This window comes from Xenopus laevis, chromosome 9_10L, assembly GCF_017654675.1.
Source record: "Xenopus laevis strain J_2021 chromosome 9_10L, Xenopus_laevis_v10.1, whole genome shotgun sequence".
Lineage (NCBI taxonomy): Eukaryota > Metazoa > Chordata > Amphibia > Anura > Pipidae > Xenopus > Xenopus laevis.
The window spans coordinates 61805861-61821384 of NC_054387.1; the positions used below are offsets into that span (position 1 = coordinate 61805861).

Here is a 15524-nt window from a genome sequence, read left to right on the forward strand (position 1 = left end):
CAGGGAACAGGGCTGTGATGCTGTGGGGGGGGGGGACATGAGGTTGTGGATGGGGCTATGATGTGGTGATCAGCAATTGGGCGATCGCCACGTCAATCATAGAAAATTCTATCCAGTTTTCCTAATTTGGAAAACCGGGCAGGCAGTTTTGACCCAGCCCTTTAAAAAACTGGACAGGTGGCAACCCTAAGTGTAACTGAGGTGAGATTGGCTTTCTGCCTTTTCCAGTTTCAAAGGAAATATAAACTCCATTCTGCTACCATTTATATAATTTGGGCACATCTCCCCCTCTGAACTGCACCATTTGTAGGGCATATATCCCCCCTGTTCACCAGCGCCATTACATTTTCCTTAAACAGCAGCCAGGCTGCATTTTCTCTCTGACACGTCATCAGGGACATTTGCATCTGCAAACAGTATATGTGCACTGTAAAGTTCATACAATGAAGAATACAGGCTTACACAGGCAGAACTTACTTTGATAAAAAGTCCTGTTTGGACTGAGCACTGTAGTTGTTAAGCTGAGCTCAGAGGAGGAGGTGAGGAGAAAAAATAGGAGCAGACAGCTAGAGCAGAGTTTCTATGGGAACCAGCAGTGGCATAATTGGTTGCTAGAATGGGACTTGTTTAGTGATCTGAGTTGAGAAGAACAGAGCATGCTCAGTAGCCAACAGCCAAAGTAAATTTCCAAGGGAGGGGGCCAAGTGGGTTAGAGGAGTAGATTTCAAAGATGTTCTTTACTGATTAAATTTTTGTCTGTGTTTACTTGTCCTTTAATCTTCTTTTTATTCTACTTTCGCTCTTTCCATTTAATTCTAGTAATAATATCAGATCTGATCTTTCCCCAAGCAAATCCCCAATAGGAAGGTGAGGGGACCAGTTCCATGTGGGACAATCTCTACAGGTTCCCCCATAGCCGTTGGATTTTTTTTTTTTTTTTTAGTTTTTTTTTTTTTATTTGAAAATTTTATTTTCATAGAAGAAAAAGAAATTCTTATAAACATAACAATAGCACATGTATAAGTGGTGCAGATACATCATCTTAGATTGGCACAGTTACATTTGCAGGCATTGTTATAAACATTACTGTGTGTCATCAATAAACCTTTGTATTGAACATAGAAGTGTATATTTGACTTTATTAGTGCCGTCTTCATGTGCTCAACCTGTAGAGCCGTTGGATGTTAAAATATTAATTGAGAGTATTGTACTATCAACTTCAATACATTATAAACCTACAGATTGTAATACTATATTATTGTCATCAAATTGCCATCCACCAGGTGTGTTCAAAGGGCTTCCTCCTAGTCAGGTAAGTTGAGTTAGACGCTTTACTTCCAATGATAGCTTATTTGTACATGAAGCAGAGGCTATGGTAAAAAAATGTACACAGAGTTTATGATAAAAAAACTAATTAATGGTGTTAAACAGGAACTTGGAACAGGAATGGAGTGAAAAAAGCTTTTTGACAAGAAAAGTTAGAAACAAAAAATGACTCGAATCCCGTCTGTTTCAACCATTGGACGCTTGACTGTTTGTTAAGCGAATAATCTTGAAACATTGGAGGATAGAGACGTTGGGAAATTGTTTAAGGAGCGTCCTTTATTCTCGTCTAAATGGGGAAAATCAATAGGACAGATGTTATCAAGGAAAATATTCCAGAAGGATAAAAATATTGGATTGTTGGCAACTTTAAAAAAATGGTAAGTTTGGATGTGGTGAATGTGCACATTGCAATGATATCATCTGGGATAAAACAATAGCACATCCTTCAAAAGGCTCTCCGATAAGAATTAATGGACATTTTACCTGTAACAGTACAGTATTTATTTAATAACATGTCTATGCAGATTGCCTTATGTGGGACAAATAAGTAGATCCATAAAAGTCTGTTTAAATGAACATAACAGTAGTATATGGAATTATGTACCTGATATAGACAAACGGGAGAATAAAAAAAAAAAAAGGTATTTCAGAAACGTCAGTGGCTAAACATTTTTTTCATAACAAACATACAGTATCTCAATTACGATGGACTGTATTGGAACAGGTAAATGCAGTGAGAAGAGGAAAGGAAACAATTGTTACAGCGTGAAGCAGCTTGGATAAAAAGATTAGACTCCCTTTCGCCTATGGGATGAAATGAAAGTTTTAATTTACAATGTTTTCTATAATAAAATGTACAATTGTGTCTAAAGTTTAGAATTGATACAATATTTATTGATACAGGTTGATACAAGTAATCTATTATTGATTGTACAATGTGTCTAAAATTTTAAATTGATACAATATGTATTAATATAAGTAATTTATGTCATATTTTGATTTGTATAACTGACTTTTTAGTACTTATTTTTATAGAGCAGGCAATAGATTTTTTCCAAAATTGATTTCTTTTTCTCCATGAACTGTGGGATTTATACAGTATATTCACTATTTTATACATATGGATCATTGGAATTGTGTAAGGATGGGTTAAAATGTATCACATGATGGGTCAGGTGGTGTTATGTGTTTATTGGATTTGTATTGCCCCTGAGGAAGGGGTTGATCCCCAAAAGCTTGTGCCACATTCTGCTGAATAAATGGTCTAAAGGCATTGGCAAATGTATTGGTGTGCTTCCTCCCTGCTATAATGAATATGGTGACTGGTTTAGAAGTAGCCTGAGGAGTTGAATGCACTTGACTGAAGTGATGTGCCAAAGAATTGTCTGTTGATATCCCTCATAGCTGCCACAGTGGGATCTAACATGGTCTCTTGGTCAATATAATTACAAACTCACCAGCGCTCAAATACCTTGAGGGTAGACAAAAAGGGACAGATTGACTAATATAGTGTAGAATTTTTAACTATTAGTTATACAACTATGGGTGATTACCTATGAGGGGAGTGCTCCTTCTCCTTTAGGTTGTTACCATCACCTTTACTCCAAACAGTGCAAGTACAGTCCCAACCAATGTCGGACTGGCCCGGCGGGACACCGGGAAAAAAACCTTATGGGCCCCCGCGGGGCCAGACCCCCCTCTCCTGAAGACCCCTCGACAAATTTTTTTTCTTTCTAGCGCCATGCAGTGCCTTCAGCACATGCGCGCTGAGCGGCGCATTTGTGCATGGTGACGTTTGCACATGAGCGCCGTCATGTGCGCGCCTAGAGGTGAGTCGGAGTATGGGTGTGGGGGGCCGGAGGGGAGGCCCTGGACAGCAGTCCTGATGGGCCCCGGGCCCCCCTGGTCCCAACCAGTGTTTTGAGAAATTTCTAGGTGGGTACTTACAAACATTTAGTATTTTTATAAACCTTCAAATAAAGTGTTGGCTTTCACAGGCAGTCTGCTCTTTCCTCTCCAGTGTTTCAAAAGTTCTGTAGGAATGCGCTTAGAATAGTGTAAAATCTTCTTTAATAATAAAATATATATAAAAAAAAATTGCACTCACATTTCCACAATGTATAAGCGTATAAAACAAAGTCCCCGTGGTGATAGTAACAACCTAAAGGTGAAGGAGCACTCCCCTTCCATAGTTGTAGATCTAACTATACAGTGGTGTGAAAAACTATTTGCCCCCTTCCTGATTTCTTATTCTTTTGCATGTTTGTCACACAAAATGTTTCTGATCATCAAACACATTTAACTATTAGTCAAAGATAACACAAGTAAACACAAAATGCAGTTTTTAAATTAGGGTTTTTATTATTTAGGGAGAAAAGAAATCCAAACCTGTGTGAAAAAGTAATTGCCCCCTGAACCTAATAACTGGTTGGGCCACCCTTAGAAGCAATAACTGCAATCAAGCGTTTGCGATAACTTGCAGCGAGTCTTTTACAGCGCTCTGGAGGAATTTTGGCCCACTCATCTTTGCAGAATTGTTGTAATTCAGCTTTATTTGAGGGTTTTCTAGCATGAACCGCCTTTTTAAGGTCATGCCACAACATCTCAATAGGATTCAGGTCAGGACTTTGACTAGGCCACTCCAAAGTCTTCATTTTGTTTTTCTTCAGCCATTCAGAGGTGGATTTGCTGGTGTGTTTTGGGTCATTGTCCTGCTGCAGCACTCAAGATCGATTCAGCTTGAGTTGACGAACAGATGGCCGGACATTCTCCTTCAGGATTTTTTGGTAGACATTAGAATTCATGGTTCAATCTATCACAGCAAGTCTTCCAGGTCCTGAAGCAGCAAAAAAAACCCCAGACCATCACACTACCACCACCATATTTTACTGTTGGTATGATGTTCTTTTTCTGAAATGCTGTGTTACTTTTACGCCAGATGTAACGGGACGCGCACCTTCCAAAAAGTTCAACTTTTGTCTCGTCGGTCCACAAGGTATTTTCCCAAAAGTCTTGGCAATCATTGAGATGTTTTTTAGCAAAATTGAGACGAGCCTTAATGTTCTTTTTGCTTAAAAGTGGTTTGCGCCTTGGAAATCTGCCATGCAGGCCGTTTTTGCCCAGTCTCTTTCTTATGGTGGAGTCGTGAACACTGACCTTAATTGAGGCAAGTGAGGCCTGCAGTTCTTTAGATGTTGTCCTGGGGTCTTTTGTGGCCTCTCGGATGAGTTGTCTCTGCGCTCTTGGGGTAATTTTGGTCGGCTGGCCACTCCTGGGAAGGTTCACCACTGTTCCATGTTTTTGCCATTTGTGGATAATGGCTCTCACTGTGGTTCGCTGGAGTCCCAAAGCTTTAGAAATGGCTTTATAACCTTTGAAATTGAACTCAGGTGTGATAAACCACAGTTAAGTTATTTTTTAACAAGGGGGGCAATCACTTTTTCACACAGGCCCATGTAGATTTGGAGTTTTTTTTCTCCCTTAATAACGTAAACCTTCATTTAAAAACTGCATTTTGTGTTCAATTATGTTATCTTTGACTAATAGTTAACGGGTTTTTGATGAGCAGAAACATTTAAGTGTGACAAACATGTAAAAGAATAAGAAATCAGGAAGGGGGCAAATAGTTTTTCACACCACTGTATATATATATATACTTTGAAAGCAGCTAGTAAGTTGCAGGTAAAACGTATTCGTCCCTTTTATAAAATGTATAATGAAGCAATAGAATTCTTAATGAATCAAATGAAAATTGAGCATAGGACTGGCCAGATATGGGATGACTTTGACGTAGTTGGCCAGCTTAAATATATTGCAATATATGGACAAACAATCCCTGTTTTGTTTAAAGGGTAAGGCATTTTTCAGTAGCAGTATGCACAAAATGTCTCTGTCTTAAATATATTGATAATGGGTTGAGTGCAGAGGAATCTTGTATTTGTCTATATATATATATATATATATATATATATATATATATATATATATATATATATATATATATATATATATATATATATATATATATATATATATTAGTCAATCTGTCCTTTTTTGCCTACCCTCAAGCTATTTGCCGCTGGTCCGTTTGCATTTATATTGTCTGATTGTTGCATCCAAAGGAGAACGGATATTGGGCACCGACAGAGGAAGTGGACTACAAGATCCTACATTACTTTTCTTCTTGTCTTCTTTACTAATGGTCTCTTAGTCGCTTGCCTGTGGGTACAAAACACAATGGTTGCCATAAATGATATAAAGAAGAGCTGAGCTCTGCGCAGATAAACATCTGTATAATGCGGAGCCCCTGCAGTGATCATACATTTCTGGGAGATGCAAAAGTTGGAGATCTGCAGATTAAGAAAATATTAACTCACTTGCTTTTGTATAACACTGACCAACTGCAAAGATGTTTCAGGTTTCTTGTTAGAAAACATTAAATATGTCTTTGTAGTTGGTCAGTGTTATCAGGTTGGTTGTTAAAACACAGGAGCAGTGCCAGTCCAACGCGGGCAGGCGCCCTAGGCAGCCTGGCCCGGCAAAGCGCCCAATACGCAAGTGCGCAAAAAAAAAAAAAGTGCGAAAAAATACGAGTGCGCACTTTCATTTTTCACGCATGCGCACTAGTATTTTTTAGCACATGCACAAAAAATTGTATTGGGCGCTTTGCAAAACAAACGCGCACGTCGGCCAGAGCAGGTACCGGACTAGGGGATAGCAGAGGCAGAGAAGGTGCGTGCCTGGCGTCCCTCCAGCTGTGCGCCCTAGGCACATGCCTACTCTGCCTACCCCTAGTTCCGGCCCTGCACAGGAGGGGTCATTTATAAACAGTGGGAGTAACCCATGGCAACCAATAAGATAATTGCTTTCAGCACTTAACCTGAGGTTGGCTGAAAAAACGAATCACTGATTGGTTGCCATGGGTTACTGCCCAGGTACAAATTTGCCCACTGTTTATAAATGAGCCCCAGGGTGGGCTATGTTTGCCCCACAGCAACCAATCAGATATTTGCTTTCATTAAACAAACATTACTTAATCAGAAGCCTAGTACTTTTGGTTGCCATGGGTTACTGTACCTGTTAATGTGTCTCATTAATATGTAGTGTATTAAAATGACAAAGTTTGCATCAGGTCTAGTAATCCTCAGCAACCAATCAGAAAGTAGCATTTGCTGGTCATCTGGTTGAAAGAAAACATCTGATTTACTGGTTACTATAAGTTATACTGTAACATTTATTCCAGTTGGCAATTTACATATTTAAATGGAGAACATTCCAATTATCTGATTGGCTAAAGGTTTGGTATAGCCCCTCCCACATCCAATAAGCATGCTAAAAATAATTATAATAGGTGCTCACAAGCAGGGTCATAGGCTCTGTTGGTGGGCCCCAGTCAAAGGCAATTCCCATAATTAATTATTTTCTTACGTCCGCCACAGGCCTGTATGGCCCCTATTATACTTAACCCTGTCTACATTTAAGTGTTTTCAGAATGGGTCCCCAGTGTCCAGGATCTCTGGTGTCCAACCGGTGTCCCTTCAGGCTTTGCCATAGACTCTTAGCGCATAGAGGTAGTTGTATAAGCAGCACGCCTTACCTTATCTCTCTGCTCATTTGGGACTTCTCACACACAGAGTCCCTGTCTCTCTCCCCACAGCAGTGGTACTGTCCATCTGTATAAGGCTGAGAATGATTCATGTACACTGAAAAGGCAAGCTCAAGAGTGTAATTGGTCAAGGGACACAATTTTTGCTGCAGCACAAGGTTGTGACTGCCTCCTTCATGGGGCTTATCCAATCTATGTTCATATCCGAGGAAATGGGAGACTTCATGGAGCAATGTCCCTGGACAGGAGTTCTTTTGTAGGTATTGGCACTGGCTCCAGAACTTAGGGCAGAGGTAGATGATCTTCTTGCTACTGGCAGGATAGACATAAGCAATCCAGTCTTCAGTTACATGCATTTCCCTATGTCTAAATGTCACCTTATGGAGCTCCTCCAGCAGATCCTGCACCAGACGGACACTCAATATTGGGCAATGTCCCTTATATGGCTGAGCAATATTCTCAGGTTCCTCCACCAAAATACAAGACCTTTTGTTCAGGGCATCAGTGAGAATCCTCTGGGTTCTCTGTTTGGCATCTTCTGCTATTTTGCTCTCATCTTCACTCAGAAAGGAGTCACAGTGCATCTGGGTATCCATTATAGGACATCTGATGTTATAGTCAAAGGAACTCTCTTATACTTCACCTTTATACCAACACCATGAGCTCATGGGAAAGTACATGCTTTCATTTTCATGATTTTGCTCATAAACAATTGCATAACTTACCATAAAAAATAAAAGGTTAAGTTCTTCTTCCAATTAAAGGAATTGGATATACAAGGGAAGCATACGGAAGAGACACTTAAAGGGACAGTAGGCTCTATAGAACCTATAGAAGAGACACTTTGAGAGGGGGCAAGCCTTCAAATGGGTTAATATGAAAAGGGCTTTTGTAACTGGCCAGACTGTAGTGGATCAAATCACTAAGCATTAATGTTATGCCCAACCACACTTCCAATCTAAACCAAATGTTAGCTAATTTTCAGCAGGCCACACCCCTTTGGAGTCCATGGTTTGGGTCTATTCTAATGGTTTTAAGACTTATTCTGTTCAAGATCACTTTGGAGTCCCAAAGTGGGATGTTCTCCATAAAACTGTGAATCCCTGGTCTAGCCTGACAGCCCAGGGACATTTTTGAAAAAGAACTGCTGGAAGCAACTAGGGATGCACCAAATCCAGGATTCAATTTAATGTTCGACCAGGATTCTGCCTTTTTTAGCAGGATTCGGCCGCATCCTCATGCCTGGCTGAACTGAATTTGAATCCTTGACTTTTTGCCACAAAACAAGGAAGTAAAAAAATGTTTTAGCTGCACTCCCCACCCTCATTTGCATATGCAAATTAGGGTTCAAATTCGGTTTGGTATTCGGCCAAATCTTGAAACAAAGGATTCAGGGGTTCGGCCGAATCCAAAATAGTGGATTTGGTGCATTTCTGGAAGCCAATGATAGGATCAGCTATTAGACAATATATGAAAGGAATCTATTAAATCCCAGATAAAAGACAATGCATACTAAGCATCAAGTTGGTGAAATAATTATCTTTCACTAATTTTGCTTTACAAGAAAGCAAATGCCTGATGCTAGTGCTTCCCCTAAATTCCCAACATGGTACATTCCAACACAATAGTGACACATGGGTCTTTCTGTATGACAATGTGAGACAATTCCTATAACCATGAAATATATAGGAGATCACTGGGGATTCCTTGAGCTAAATTTAATTTGAATTAGGGGAAAATCAAAAGTTTATTGTGTGGGTGCCATGTAATGTGTAGTTTTTTTAAAAAAATTTTATCAGACATCAATACAAGGTCCAATTAGTGGAAACTGACTCATAAGGTAAGTGACCTTGCTTGGCTGGATGGGAATGCTGACACGGCAGCCATATTGTTTTAGTCCAGCAACTGAAAGCATTTCTACAAATATACAGGCTTAGTATAGTTCCTGGTATCTTGGATCCCAGAAGTTGCTGGACTACAGCTCCCAGCATTCTTCACCATATAAGCAAAGTTTAAAGCAAAAGGCCACCATTGAGGGGACGGTGGGAATCCTCTCAGGGGCTCAGTGTTAGTAGGGCAACCAGACAGATGCAATAGTCTGATGTGGACTATAACAGTAGTCGGCTTGTGGGGGAGAGAGGAGTAATTTGGGAGGGCCCCGGGGCATATTTAGATTTAATAGAAGGGAACCTGGGCAGGCCAGGAGGGTGTGATTTATGGGAAAGTTTTTTTGAATTTAACTGAGGTCATACTAAGTGGTAAGGCACCCCATGATTTCTGCTAAAAACATGCATCTGAAGACCCAAGATTAGGAAACATTGCCCTACGGCTTACCACCTATTCAAAGGAAAAGTATCCCTGTTTTACTATTAATGAGGGGGTCTGTAATGTTGTTCAACAGTTCTCTCTCATACCTCCTATTTGCCTACAACATGCTCATAGTTAGTGGCCTGTTCTAATGCTTTCTATGGAAGTGACTTGTAGCCAGCAACAGGTGAGAATGAGAATTACAAGGCCCCAAAAACCTATTAATCACAGTAATATTGTATCAGCCAGACACTCCCCATAATACATATAAGAAACCTGCAGCTATCCTATTGTGGTTGGACTACAAATAGAGAGCTACAGGTTGCCAATACCTGCTGTAAAATATTCTGATCACTTGCCAGTTAGTACTTTCCCACATAGAAGGCACATAGAATATCACTCAACATCCTGCAGCAGGAACTGTATAGATATATCAGAGACCAAGCACATTTGTGTTTACATTCATAATTTATTTGGTTGTTATAAATTAAAATAAGCAAAAGTGGATTTGCGACTGGGGGTGCGGCTTTGGGCTCATACAAGAAAACATATGGGAAGCAGTTTTGCTTCTCTGACCAATCAAAGCCGAGATCACAGTGTCAGGGGAATATGTCATTGTCATGCACTTCCACCCCCAGCGCTTGTGGGACCTGAGAATGATGCAGCAGAACATACAGCTCATATATATATAATATATATCAACAAACCTATATAAATCCATAGGCAGAGATGCTGAGATACAACCAACCACCTTACAGCAATTCAAACAAGGCTAAACTACAACTCCCACCAACATATGAAAGCAAGAAGATGGAGATCTGTAGTTCTGCAATAGCCAGAGGCATCTAGATGTTACTTTGGAAAGTTTAGGGGGTTGCTATAAGTGCTATGGTGTCCTTATACTTCAATCTCTCCCTCTTCAGCTGAACTATTAGTCCCAGCAGGCCTCCTGCTCTTCACAGTTTGAAGATGATCATTTTAGACTCAATGTTTAGTCATACCTCCCAACATTTTGGAAGTAAAAAGAGGGACAAAAATTTTTTTCTCTCACGTAGCGCAGCAATTTTTTGACCACACCCCTTTCTGTGGCCACACCCCCTAATTACCATGTTTGTTTTACAAAATTTGGCAGGTTATGAAAGTTTGAAAATATTTCTCCTTATCTAAACTGTGTTTTTGTGTCTCAAAATTGTTACAAAGTATCTTATTTGCACCTGTGGCTGTTCTGGGCTCTCTGCTAAAAGCCAATTAAGTGAGAAACTTTGTTTCTTTTTCTGGCTGTTCAGTGCAGAGAAAAGAGGGACTTTCCAGTACAAATGAGGGACTGCGGGTTGAGCTGTCAAAAGAGGGACTGTCCCTCCGAAAAAGGGACAGTTGGGAGGTATGGTTTAGTCAATGCTGCAATTCACACCTACAGCCTAGGTTTCCTAGCAGCCTAACCACTCTATGTCGGCACAAGTGCAGTAAGGTTGCAAGTAGGACATATTGTACATTTACACATGTTGCTTTGTATTCCCATTTCTATCAGGCCTGCCACTGCACAGAACATATTAAAATTCTAAAACTCTTGAGAATCAATCAACCTAAGTCTCCCAACTCCCAGCATCCCCTAACATGATAAGACAGTATCCAACTAGAGTTTACACCTGGATATGTACTAAAATGCCAGTTGGTTCATTTTGAAAGGAACTCTCCCCATTACAAATAAGAATAGCCTAAAGGGACCTTTGATAAGCCATAATTATTATGCTTTGCATCTCAGTTGCATCTCTTGCCCTGTTATAAGATAAGATTAAGTACAGCAGCGTCCATACATGGTCTCAGAAGCCATAGCCTGTGCAGTAACCATAATGCAGGAGCTCATTACAGCAGTAATAAGGAATAAAGTCACAGAGGTTCATACATGTGCATACATGACATTGGCCTGCACCCCCACTCTTGGGATATCGCTGGCAGAATCCACGAATACGCCGTGCCAGAGGGGTGCAGGCTGGAAATGGCCCCAGTACCTGTATCCTTGCACATTCTGGTAGGAGGATTCAGTAAAAGAGTTAATAATAATAATCAAATATACATACTCACTCGCAAGTTTTACATTTCATTCAGTACTTTTTGTATATGTACCTGTATTTAAAGTTGCCTTTCAAGGAAATCACTCTGCTTGTTGTTGCCACTTGTCTGGGCTTTATTTCAAGTGCAGACAGATTCTGCAATTCAAAAAAAAAATGTTTTTACCAAGGTGGCATAGTGTAAAAAACACTGGGCACCTTGCTCATGCTTTAGGAAATGAGTCCAATAGTCTTGTGATCCACAGCAAACAAATAAGATTTGATTTATATATTTGTGTGGAATGAATGGAAATGTCTAGTGGCAGTAGGGCTATAGGATACAGTACTGATGGAGTTCAACAGCTCGGTTTATAAGAAGCCTTGATGCTATACTTGCCATCAGGCAACACAGTGTATGGGCTCAGTGCGGATGGGTTTAAAGCTTTCGTCTTCATCTCTGCAGAATGTTTACACTTTAGACAACTTTCCTCTTTAACAATGTTTCACCCCTTTGTACCTGATATAATACCAGGATATATATATATATATATATATATATATATATATATATATATATATAGATAGATATAGATATAGATATATAGATATATATATATATATATATATATATATATATATATAAGAGAGAGAGAGCTTAATTGTGCCTAATCTACATATAACTGTAACCATGCAGCAGAAAGGCAGGTCTTTGTTTTTGTAACTCCTTCTGGCCCGTGAACATGTGTAGTGCAAAGAAAATTGGCAGCAAGCAGAATAGGCAGGATTCTCATTGGACAATCAATTTGCCTCCAGCACCAGAAAGTAGAGTGAGTTCCCTGATGGACTGTCCCTAAAACAAAGTGTTTTTCTTAAAAACAGCACAAATGAACTGAGTGATGCTCAGAGAAAATATTATAGCAAGTAATCAGTGAGTTTGTGTTCCCTTTAAGAATTTGATTTTTTGCAAGTACAAAATCACAAATTTTTTAAAGAATCTGAAAGTCTTCCTCATACATAGACCAAATACAATCAGATCAGTAAGACACTATTAAAGAGTAACTGGCAGTCAGTTTCAATGCTTTACAGAGCACAGTACAGTACAATTTGCTTCAATCAGATTGCAGGAAAAGAGGCTTGTGCCTTTGGATGCCCTCAGCAAGTTCTAGCACCGTATTCATTAGCAAACAAATTCCATTATGGGATATATGTCTACACTGGAATTCAACCTTGCTACTGTAGCTTTAAATATTTTTGCCACATGTAACAGTACTCAGTGTTTGTGGCAAGAATATTCAACATGTGGCTCTCCGTCTGATGTCTGTCTATACAACCCCCAGAATCCCGATTGTAGTTTAACAACAGCCGGAGAGCCAGAAAGTAAAACTACTTCCTTCATGGACCAAACCTACTGGTTCTGGAACACAGCAGATCATAATAGGATTTATTAATACTATACAACCAACTTGTTTGTACAAAAGTAAGAGTAGCAGTTCCCCTTGAGATCCAATCAGCTCTGGTAGGAAGAAACGACCATCTTGGTGTCCACAGTGCAGAGTCGCCGGTGGAAGTAGGAGGTGATGTGTCTGTGCTGCAGTTCCAATTCCATTGGCTCTTGAGCTAAGACATGCTGCAAGTAGACTGTTTGGCATCTCGATTCTGGCCTTGGATCTGAATGTCACAGGAAAGTTTAGCCAGTCATGCTATGCTTTTAGATATAAAATAAATAAAGCCCGTATAATTGAAAGTGAATGCTTCTTATATAGGAAATGTGTTTTTGAATGGTAACACGACAGTGACTTCCTCCCCTCAGTCTCCTTCCAAATGTTAAAATGCATCATGTTACAAATTCTTATTTAATTTTAGTGGTTCCAACAAACCAAATTAGAACATCCCCATCCAAGGATTATAATCAGAGAATTTCTGAGGTAGCCCATAATTATGGTTGCCACCTGGCTGGCATTTTACCAGGCTGGTCAGTAAAAATGAAGCTTGATGCCAATGTTATCAATATGGAAAAAGGCGAAAATATAGGAAGGCCGGTATTTTTTTCCAGAAAGGTGGCAACCCTACCTAAAGTATAATCCATGTGGCAGTTTCTCATCCATGTAGGAATATAGTGAACAAATGATATATGCACTTAATAAGTCATACTCTTGCATACCCTACAGCAGATCGGGATCTACCAATAGACTTTTAGCTGGTGATCAGTAGATCTCAAGACACCGTCAACAAACAGCTTGTCTAAATCTCCCTCTTATTTAATGCTTTTCTTTCAGATATTTATTATGTAAAGTTTACATAAGAAATAGTTGTTAAATATAGCAATATGCATGCTCTCATAAATCAATATAATATGTAAGTAATATTTTCCATGGAACAGAATGCTACCAATGCTTTTATGGATGTAGATCATAATGGGACAACATGATTTAAAGCAGAACTTGCATTAGTAAAGTATGGGCACTCCTTCCCTATAGTATGGCAGTTTAGTATAGCTTATACGTATAATTACAAAGATAGACACAGTAACTAAACCGTCATACTGTAGTGTCTAGGAATAGTAAATACAAATATACAGAGAAGAAACATTTTGGGCACACAATAAGCTATACCTACATAGCTGAAGAGCAGCTACAATTTTTTATTATATGAAGAGCCATACTAGCAAACTCACCGCCTGCTGCCGCCTGTATTCCTCCTCACTTGCTGAGAGAGCTCGTGCCAGAGCCAAATCCTCCTCCTCTTGAGAGCTGAAAGAATACAGTTATCAAAAATGGGGGTCCCTCTAATTATAGCACATGAGAAAACCTAGGGAGCTGCCCCCAAGAATGGCCTTATGAAAGACCAGTTGGGCTAAAACCTTGGCCTGGGTAACTGCATGCATTCTCAGAACTAGAACAACCCCAGGTATAGCACTCTCGTTTTCTATACTTCCTGTTCCTAGGCTGCACTCTTTCCTATGGGGGTGGGGCTTGATGCCAACTGAGAGATTTTGGTGGAGTAAGAGTAAGCTCTAGTGTTCAAAGTTCCTTCCTGATTTAAACAGTCAAAGTTCCTTACAAAGGAAAAATTCCTGTCTGGCTTCTCAGTCAGAAGCAATCCATTCTTCAACACCTTGTACAGAGAGCAACTCATGAACAGAAAGCAATGACAACAGAATCTATAACTGGCTTAGTGAGAGTCTGGATTCCCTTACCCTGGTGTAGGTAACCAATAATTCTTAAGAAATGTGGATGAGGTTTCAGCTCATGTGGACCCTTAAAGGGGACCCGTTACCCAAAACAATTATTCATAATCCTATTTTATCACATTAGTCAAGCAAAATGAACTTTAATTACACTGTATAAATTATTTGAATCTTGTTTCCTTCAGTCTGTGAATTCAAAATGATAGCAAGCAGACAACAGCCATTTTGTGCACACTGTTTTTAAGGAAAGCCTTGCATCATCTCAGAATCATGTTTGTGCACCAGAATGGGGGACCTGAAGTCCATTCCCATGCCCTGGCTACACAATTCAATGGTAAAGAGAACGGGGGAATGTGTGGAGAGCAGTGACATCTAGGAAGTGCTGAATTGAAAGTGAAAGTAATTGTCTGCCCCGCCTCTATGCCCATGGCATAGAGGAGGGGCAGACAATATTTGATTGACAGCTGAGATTTTTAAATGAGGTTACAACAGCTATGAATGCTTTTAAAAAAATAGAAATTGGATTTCATGTTTAATTTGAAAAGGACTTTTATTATACAGATTTGTGTGTCTGGGTGACAGGTCCACTTTAAAAACCAAATCTTATACCAATCCAGTCAGTGAAACTGTACAAACCTATGCGACTGTGCTGCAGCTCCAGAAGATTCTGCAAGTGACATTTCTAATGCTCTCTGGAGAGCCTCTTCCTCTGTCTGACAGAACAAATTTGGAGTCAGGCACAAGATATTTTGGTAGAAAAGACACATTGAATATTGGCTCACAAAGGGAAGAAACACACAGCGACAGTCTGCAGCACACAAATAATTTGTCTCTGTAACATTACATAGAAATAGTTGTATAATATTAAATGTATTAAACATAGAAAATTAATCAAATTTTTGCAAGCACAGGACAGAAATAACTTGTTACTTCAGGTATTACTAGTCCTTTAATGAGACTGAAGCTAGATGGATAATTGTAAAACTGATCTGCTATGAAACTGTTAGTGATATAGTCCCATGCAACTATATTTAGCTTATTTAGCATGAGA

General features: G+C 39.6%; 1 protein-coding gene across 3 annotated transcripts in view; it reads right to left on the reverse strand.

The window, feature by feature from the left end:
- Positions 1 to 9687: 9687 nt before the first annotated feature.
- Positions 9688 to 15524, reverse strand: part of zfand2b.L (zinc finger, AN1-type domain 2B L homeolog) — a 12180-nt gene continuing 6343 nt past the window's right edge. For all 3 annotated transcript variants that reach the window (XM_018235692.2, XM_018235693.2, XM_018235694.2), the window contains exons 8-10: positions 15110 to 15186; positions 13961 to 14036; positions 9688 to 12954 (exon numbers count right to left, since the gene is read on the reverse strand). In XM_018235692.2, the coding sequence (XP_018091181.1) occupies positions 12904 to 12954; positions 13961 to 14036; positions 15110 to 15186 (204 nt within the window). In that variant the 3' untranslated portion in view covers positions 9688 to 12903. The remainder of the gene's footprint in view (positions 12955 to 13960; positions 14037 to 15109; positions 15187 to 15524) is intronic.